The sequence below is a fragment of the Rhipicephalus sanguineus genome, chromosome 4, assembly GCF_013339695.2.
Source record: "Rhipicephalus sanguineus isolate Rsan-2018 chromosome 4, BIME_Rsan_1.4, whole genome shotgun sequence".
Classification (NCBI taxonomy): Eukaryota; Metazoa; Arthropoda; class Arachnida; order Ixodida; family Ixodidae; genus Rhipicephalus; species Rhipicephalus sanguineus.
In genome coordinates, this window is record NC_051179.1 from 15,281,501 (window position 1) to 15,290,651 (window position 9,151).

The 9,151-nt window shown below is 47.0% G+C and overlaps 1 protein-coding gene across 1 annotated transcript in view; it reads right to left on the reverse strand.

Moving 5' to 3' along the window:
• LOC119389458 (uncharacterized) overlaps window positions 1-941 on the reverse strand; it is a 133,219-nt gene extending 132,278 nt beyond the window's left edge. The window contains exon 1 of the mRNA XM_037656732.2: window positions 442-941. Coding sequence (XP_037512660.1) covers window positions 442-906 — 465 coding nt within the window. The 5' untranslated portion in view covers window positions 907-941. The remainder of the gene's footprint in view (window positions 1-441) is intronic.
• Window positions 942-9,151: the final 8,210 nt, after the last annotated feature.

Consider the following 9,151-nt stretch of genomic DNA (forward strand, 5'->3'; position numbering starts at 1 on the left):
TCTACTTTGTTACAGTGCAGGCAGAACTACAGACCTGCAAAAAAAACACGTAAAGGACAAAGCACTGTGTGTTGTCCGACGTGTCTTTCTGCGTGTCCGCCGCACTGACTTTACCACAATGAAGTGGACGTGTATGTGGAGGTTAACTTGTTCCCAAGTTTAGTGCGGCCTACTACAGCATATGTGCTGTGAGAGTTAAGCGACTATCCGTGTCGCAAGCAACCCTGTTTACCGGGCACGTCTGGACATTTATGGAGACACACATTGGGAGTAAAAGCAAACTTGATGAGCGCCCGAAGATGTTTAATAGTTTATGTTACGGTATGTACATGTTGCGTGATCATGGGCTACGGCATGTCAGAGGACGCACAAGTTGCGGTTTCAGTCAGATGCAGACGTTCCAACCGCACGCGTTTAAACTGTCGGCAACGCGAGACTCACCGGTATCCTTGAGTACGAAGTGAGCCACACGTATCCTTTGCCATCGTGTGGCCCACCGGGTGTCTGCTGAGGCTGAGGAAAGAACTCCACGCTGGGCACGTTTTGGTCGTGGTCACCGCCGCCGCCGCTGCCACCGCTGCCAAAGTTTTCGCTGGCATCGCGCGCACGAGCCGCCGCTGCCGCTTCTTTTCTGCCTCGCCGATGTGCACTCCGCCGTTCACGAGAGATCGCTCCCTCGGAGGACCGGTCACTCGTCGCAAACTCACTCGGGACGACGGTCCTGCCCCCATCGTGGGCAAAATCACCACCGGAATCACCACTAAGAGCCACCAGGCCTCGCAGTACGCTCACGTCACCAGACAGTTTGTAAGTCACGTAGAAGTCGGCCGCGAGACCCACGTAGACGAGCGCCAGGGCCCCGTACAGAGCGCACGCGCCGCCACCACCCGAACTGGAAGCCGACATGGTCACGCACGTTGCGCCGCTACGCCCGAGCGCGTTCGCCGCCGCTGCGCTTTGAGCCCGGTGATCGCGTGGTACCAAGCTCGAAACTGAGCGGCCGGCGCGCGCGCGCGAGCCAGCCACCGGCTCAACCACGTGTTTCGTTTCGGGGGATTGGCAAGGAGCGCCGCCGCCGCTCCCTCAACATCAATCTGGCTGCGGGGAGAAGAACGGCGAGGGAGGGGCCCAACTTCTTCCCCGCGCATGCGCCCTCCACGGCTACGATGGGGAGTCAGCGCTGGTCGGACCCACCGGCTCGGCTCCGGCCTATCTAGTACATCCTCAAGTGAGAGATACGTACTTGAGCCATCGGTTCGGGAGATGCGTAAGATTCTTTCGCTTTTGTAGGAAGTGGGTAGACACTACGATGCTTTGATATGTGTTTGTATGTCTCTTTCTCTCTCTCTCTCTCTCTCTCTCACTCGTTTCGCACAGAATTTTCCTTTCACTGTCACCTCCTAGAATCATTCGTTCTCTCACAAATACGCTTTAGATAACATTGTACTGTATTATCGTAACTCCGGAACCCGTACAGTCTTTCCGAGCGTACTTCTGCAGAATTTGGCACTTTAGTAAGTACTGCGATTTGTCCTTCACTCTTCTCTCTCTCTCTCTCTCTAAACTGAGATATATGCGAGATTTTTATGCGGTGCTGCACGCAGTCGTCATGCACCAATTCAAGAAAGGGCCATAGAAAGTGGCCACAATCAGCTTAATTCTGTTTTTCTCGCTGCGGCTTAATATAAAACCGTCTCTGACGCAAGTACGAAACAGTGTATTTTAGTTTGATAGTGTGAGTCAGGTGCTGCTACTGCTCTGTAGAAGTATATTCGTTAAATTTTTATGCGGACAATAAGAACCCGAAGAAAAGGAGAATACGCCCAGCGGACACGCAGCACCCAATTTTGAGCGGTGGTCACTGTAGAAACTGCCCGCAAGGTGATGAAGTACTGATTTATCATTACGCCAGAGTTAGGCGCTTTCTTGTTTAATTTTGAATCAACAGGGTCAACAAACGAGAGGACGCGCCTATTTCAGCTCTCAGTGACTACTTCCACATGCTAATATAAACGCCGACCTTAGGTAGAGCGACCAGAAAAAGCACTTCATTAGAAAGAGACAAAAAGAAATATAAAAAAAAGCTCATTTGCAACGTAATTGCACGACCCGCAAAACATGGCAGCCGCATCGTCGGTCCTCGTTTGGGTGTTGCCTTCGTGAGCCAGTTTCCGGTCCAAAAATTTGTCATGCGGGATTATCAACGTGCACGTATTACTGAAGCGGATGGAGACATTTCTCACGTATGTTTCGACAGTCCAGTTCGTTGACGCAGGGGCGGGATATTGGTGTTCCCTTTGCAGCGCCGGAACACCGCCCAGCTTTCGTCGGTGCGTGACGCCGGGCAGGTACAGCGCGAAAATAATCAGTAAATAAAGACGAGATGCAGTTACGAGTTATTTCCTTTCATTTTTCTTCCAAATTATTTTCGCGATGTACCTGCCCCGTCACGAATTAACCAATTCGCCTCCATCGAGGCTGCTGTTATTCGTAAATACTTCGTAAAAATTGGTAAATATTTGTAAAAGGAAGAAAGTTTGAGGAGCTTGGCAGGTGGGCGAACATGTGCAAATGCTGTACCTAAATGTCACGTTGTGAGGCCTTAAACAGATTTCCGAGATTTGATTGATTGATTGATTGATTGATTGATTGATTGATTGATTGATTGATTGATTGATTGATTGATTGATTGATTGATTGATTGATTGATTGATTGATCGATTGATTGATTGCAAACTGCTTGCTCCTGCAAGCCTTACCAACAAGGTCAGCATGAGCTCTCGCGACAACTATATTGAAGTTCTCAGGGCGCCATGAGCAGGAGTCTTTTAGATTAACAAAATATATATGTCGTCCTTCTCACTCTCTCTCTCTCGCTCTCTCCCTAAGTATGGCCTAGCTTAAACCTCCGCGATCAATGCGCGCTTCTTAATAAATAAATTTCTTTGTTTTTATATTTATTACATTCTATTTTATTTCTTGTGTTCTGACCATCCTTAGTGCCGATTCTTAATGGCTATGTGCTTTAGTTTATATATTATGCGCAGATATTCACTGCGTTAGCGCGCCATCGGCTACCTTGAGCCTCATTTGTGACCATGCAGCTTGTTGTCACATGCTTTTTGTCTTTTTGTTTTATTGTTCCTGGTCGCATTTTTTTAGCCTTGTTGTCACTTGCTCACAAACCTTTTTCGTTAGACCTTGTTTCTTGGTTTTTGTTGATTTTTGATTTTCCGGTTTTAGCGATCTTAATCAGTTTTGTACCGACCGCCGAGTCATGGTCCTTCTTGCCGTTATTTGCTCGTGTTTACCATTCCGTGGTATCTGCTTTTGCCTGCATCATGTGAACCTTTCTCGGAATTGATAGTTATGCCGACCGGGTCACTCGATAACGTCTGCGCCATTCTTCGCATTTTCGTTTGCTATTGTTCGCCTGCCTGTATATTCTCTGCCTCTCCAATAAGGAAACCAGATGATAGTTAGCGCTGTGTCCAGTGTGCTCTTCCTCCCATTTTCTGCGCTGTCCTGCCACGATATTCACTCCTTTCTGTTCATAACACGTGAACTCAAGTAACGACTGCTTCCCCTACACTTAAGCCGTCACTCTGTTTCATCGTCGTTTCTACGCGCTCCTGAAACCAGCGAAGTCCGCTGCGGTGGTGTAGCGGTTACGGTGCTCGGCTGCTGACCCGAAGGTCGCGGGTTCGATCCCGCTGCTGCGGTCGCATTTCAATGGAGGCGAAATGCCGGAGGCCCGTGTGCTGTGCGATGTCAGTGCATGTTAAAGAACACCAGATGGTCAAAATTTCCGGAGCCCTCATAATCGTATCGTGGTTTTGGGACGTAATACCCGACATATTATTATTATTATTATTGAAACCAGCAAAACGTGTATCGTGCTGTTTTCACGTGCTTTACAGACGCACCCTTTTTGACTGTGCATCGCAGCCATCTTGCAAACGTATCTGCGCTGTTCACAAGTAATAAATGAGAGTTGTGGAATAACGCTTCTTGAAATAAAAAAGAATTCACAAGCCGCCAGGAGAAGCTCTGCAAGCGTGGTTCTGCCAGCTTAACTAGCTGTATAGTCAGTCCATAATAAAACATTTTTCAGGCTCGCTACAAGCTTTAATTTCCTCGTACAGTTCCAGCTCTCCGCAAGTTAGTCTTTCGTCATCGATTGGCGCCTATGTCCCGCTGATCCTTTCGTCGGGATGGGTAAATTCGCCCGAGAGATGAAGGCCGATAAGAAAATATGATGAGAAGCTGCAGCAACTCAACGTAGCAGAGAACAAAATAGAGAGAAATTGATAATGGTAACAAGCGTAAAGAGACGTTAACATGAGGCAGATCGCACAAAAGTCATATATTCACGTTACAAATAACTATACGCACTATAATTAATGCTTTTGTAAGAACACTGCTTGCTTTAACGGGTTTTTCACGGGCCGCTAGCACTCGCGCTTTCTTTCTGCCAGTTTGCTGTATTTGCGTTATATCGTGAATGGCGGAACGCAAACATTCCGAACGTTTTTTTTGCGATAATACCTTAAGTAACCACACTTAGGTTTCGTTGCAGTTTCATTTCTCGACGCTGCAATGGACCGAGGAGATTTTTAGGGCGAATTAGGATTTTTTTCGATACTGGGTCGTCCACGTCTAAGGTGAACAGCTCATAGTACTCAAGCCTGTAAAACTATAGAGCGCTTATTTTGCTTCACGAGTGAAATGTTCGTTATATAACGTATAATCACGTTGTCTATAAACACAATAATAATTTTTCGAATTATGTATTAAACATCATCTTCTGTCAGGTCTTGCATACTAATGAGGTGTTCACCTTAAATGTGGACGACCCTGTACGTTATTTATGAAATGTTGACGATTTGGCATAGTGCTGGTGACTGTTTTTCGCAGAATGTAAGGTTAGCGAAAACCACTGAGAGGACAAACTACACGATATCGCAGTCAAAGTCAACTCGCGTACGCTTTCATTCAAGCCATAAGAAATCACATAAGCGCGATGTCCAGTCACGTAACGACACGACAATATACAGTGCAGTCGCATATATCTTCTTGGCACGTAATACAGTCGCGCGAACATAGAACTTGTTGACACCGAATGTTGTACGTAGGTACAATGTGCAGTCACACGGACACGGAATACGTTGACATATAAAGCGACGCATAACGCGGCAAGGTCAGGTCATGCTATACATATAATCAGCTTTCACTATAGGTAAAAAACGCCAATCTTGTTACTGATCGACGCATCATCTTTGAAGGGCATCCTTCAAAAATGACCTGACGGTACCAATCTTTACGAGATTAGAGTGGGAGGATGTGAAATTTAAGAGGGATTTGCTAGTCCCGGAGCACGATAGAGCTTTGGAATTCTCTGCCCGGTGACATTCGCTCCTTACCACGAAATTATTTTGCTGAGCTGATATGCAAATTCTTTCGTTTTTTTAATCATTGTTCTTTTTTGCGTGTACTTTCTTCACGGCTATTGGTCGTGTTGTTTAATTGCATTTTGTTGCTTGCTGCTCCACCTGTATTGCATAACGCTCCCACTACTATCACAGCCCTAAATTAGGGCTGCTGTATAAGCAAATAAATAAATAAATAAATAAATAAATAAATAAATAAATAAATAAATTCCCCTTACATGATCGTTTCGCATCTGTACTAGTAGATGATTATATACACTGTTTACGCGCCCTTCCGTGGTCTTTTCCAAAGTTAACTCAAGCCTTTGTTCTAGTACACCTAATGCGCGTAAGACCAGCTCAATGCCCCTGCCCCTTGTCCTTGTGCGTGCGTGCGTGTGTGTGTGTGTGTGTGTGTGTGTGTGTGTGTGTGTGCGCGCGCGCGCGTGCGTGTGTGTGTGCGTGTGTGTGTGTGTGTGTGTGTGTGTGCGCGTGTGTGCGTGCGTGCGTGTGCGTGTGTGTGTGTGTGTGTGTGTGTGTGTGTGTGTGTGTGTGTGTGTGTGTGTGTGTGCGTGTGTGTGTGTGTTTTGCATCTACAAACACGAGATAATCGTTCGCAAAACCTGACACCATTATTCCACTACCTCCCAGTTTGTCAGAAACTGTGATATCGACCTTGGGCAGGAATTCTCTGCTAATTATTGGTTGCTACCCAGGAACATATACGCTCGCCTGACCTTCGGAAGTACAACCTTTAGACATAGGATTGCACAGATGCTAGTATCAAGGAGTGACGTGGATGGGTGTATTATGCTGTGCCATAAAAATGTCAGTTCTTCCCCTTCACAGTAAGCATGAAAAGTTTCAGTGAGTAATTAGCGCTCGTATTTTCGCTCTTTATGGAATTTGCCACATGATCCCTGTGTCACAAGAGGACTTAGTCGTGGCGATTCAACCCTACTGTATAGAGCACGGTGCAAACAATGCAAGGATTTCTTGCCCCGTGGTATAGAGTAAGAACACGGTCGGCCTGCACTCCTGCATGTTTGAGTAAGGGGGCGCTCCTTCCCCATTGTGTACCGGGTGCAATGACGTTGGGGATATAGACGACTACATCTGGTACTGCAAGCTATTTTGCCCTGTAAGGGAGACACTGATTAACGACATGAAGAAAAGACTGTTTCCCCACGTATGCTGTGAAGACATTGTGTTTCCAGCAGGGGAGCGGATGGTTCGCAAAGAAGCGGCTACTATACTTTTACGTCTTCTACGAGAGACAGGTTTAAGTGATGTACGGTGAGACATAGTATACACGGAAAGGGTCGCTCAGGTGAAGCAATTGCCGACCAGGTCTGCCAGGCTAACGCCGCCTGTGGCAACATCATCACCACCACCAGCGTCTTCGCCTTCGTGTTTCTTAATTCGTTTTAACTCGATGTCCTACATGGTGGATTGGTACGCACCATCCCAATTTACTATCCTTATAAGATTCGTGTTTCGTTTGGGATCACGCATCAGGCCTTACAAAACAAATGGCTGAGGAGCACGACTGCTTAAAGACGCTGTGCGAAGTTCGGCAACCACATTCAAGAAATGAACTGCGTGTATTTGCAACCAGAACGATTTGAACCTATATATGCATATAGCAGGAGGACACCTTTTCTTTAACAATTTCAACGAGTAAGAAGTGTTTGACAATTCAGCCTTTCCTAAACATCGTGTTTTATGCTTTCAAATAAATGCTTTAAAGACCTCCCTTTTCGTTTCATTAGAGCCGTTTATATCATCTATATGTGTATTATATTGTGCTACATTGCTCTACTGATTCTGAGATATTACTGAACCTCCTAAGCACTCTGGCATGTTAGAGCCGCCACCACCACCGCCCAATGCATCACAATTGGAGAGCCGGAAAGACGCAGAAGCTTTGAAAGCGGCGGCGGATGTCGCGTGGCCCTCGCTGCCACCACTGCGCACTCATAAAGAGCCGATGCAGAATGCCCCGCAGTGTGCTTCATCGTCCACAGATGACTGCCACGACAAGAACCTACAAGTCCTCGCTGTGTTGAGGTCTCTCATGACCACGATGCGCACTCTCCTCAACGAAATGACAACTCCGTCAGCTCAATGCGCTCTGCAATTTCTCGATTCCTTGGAGCCAGTCCTTGCAAGCCTTTTTTAACATCTCGCAGAGGAACCGATGTTAAATATTTCTCCGTTGTGACTGTCTGTGTGTATGCGGTGGACACTGATGTGTGCGCGCGTAATACTTGTTCCCTTTTTCCTCCTCGCTATCTCTATTCTTTTTTCTCCCCTTCCCCCTCCCCCGTGTAGGGTAGCAAACCGGGTATAACCTGGTTAACCTCCCTGCCTTTCCTTCGCTTTTATCTGTCTTAGAGCTTCGTTATCCTCTTCCTTCCTTTTTTCTTCTTCTTTCTGTGGGCTGTTGAACGATAAAATGTCACATCGACCTCCTTTTCCTCCTCAGAAAATGCACTATGTTACAACATGCCCCTTCTTTTTTCATGTTTCGGGCTTCTACAACCGACTGCCTTTTTTTTTTGTCAGTGCAACCCACATTGTTACTGTTATAAACCCTCCACATCGCTCTAATAAAAGCTGAGACTTCCGCCATCCCTAATTGTTAAGGTGAAGTTTTCAGTTTATTTTTTCTTTCTATGGGAATTTATCTCGAATGAGAAATTCTGAATATTGAGGTAAAAAACGCTGCCCGAAGTAATCTCGATTAAAATTTACAGTGGCAACACCGCCTGTGGCAGTGCCCGAAGTAACGCTGCCCGAAGTAATCTCGATTAAAATTTACAGTTTGTACGTACGACATTCGCAGACGAATACAACATAATACTAAGTTTCGTCTGGCTAAACGAAGCGCACATGTGAAAAAAAAAACAAAAACAGATGGCTGTGTTGCAAAGCATGGCTGCTGTTTAAGATAGGCAGATTCATTTCCAGCGAATAGATTTGCTTCGGCTGTCAAATTTCCATGCACTTTTTCGCCCAAGGTAGAGGCACGCCACCACGGCTTCGATCTCTCTTCGCGCCAGTATTTTTCGTTGTCAGCTCCACGCCATCCTTCAAGATACTCCAGAGCACCGAAGACCGTCCACGGTGCACGAAAGCTCCTGCGATTTGGAACTGCTTTTAAAAAACGGCGGACGCCCTCGCAACTTGCCTACGAATTTATAAGACGCGCACCTCGTTTTTCTCTTCGTTCTATGGACGAGGCAAACTCGGTCGGTTTCTCGCTCGTAGACTGCGCCATCTCGCACGCGCTGTACTGTGCAGTATTTCTAAGGCCTCGGATCACGCACGGTCGAGTGAACAAACTGATGGCTCATCTAGAGAAACGTACGTCCGTCGGTTTTGTGGCCACAACCAATGTACGCCATTATTTGACCCTCCTGCGTCGAATATTCCCGACGTCACTTAGTGTATCGAAGGGTTTCGTCGATAAGATCGAAGTCCTCGCCCGTATAAGTAGCGACAGTTTTACGCGAAACAAAGCACGGCAGGCCCGGCCACCGCTGTCCCGTACTTGGGTGGAGTGTCGAAGCACGCAGGTGGACCGGTTCCTCTGGCAGCCGCCTTGAGCACCGTCGATGGAGATGGATGACTTTCTCGTGCCGGCGTCGCCACGCGAGAGCTCCATGCTCTCGACTGGGGGTCTCGTGTGGCACGTGCTCCCAAGTAGTGGAACCTTG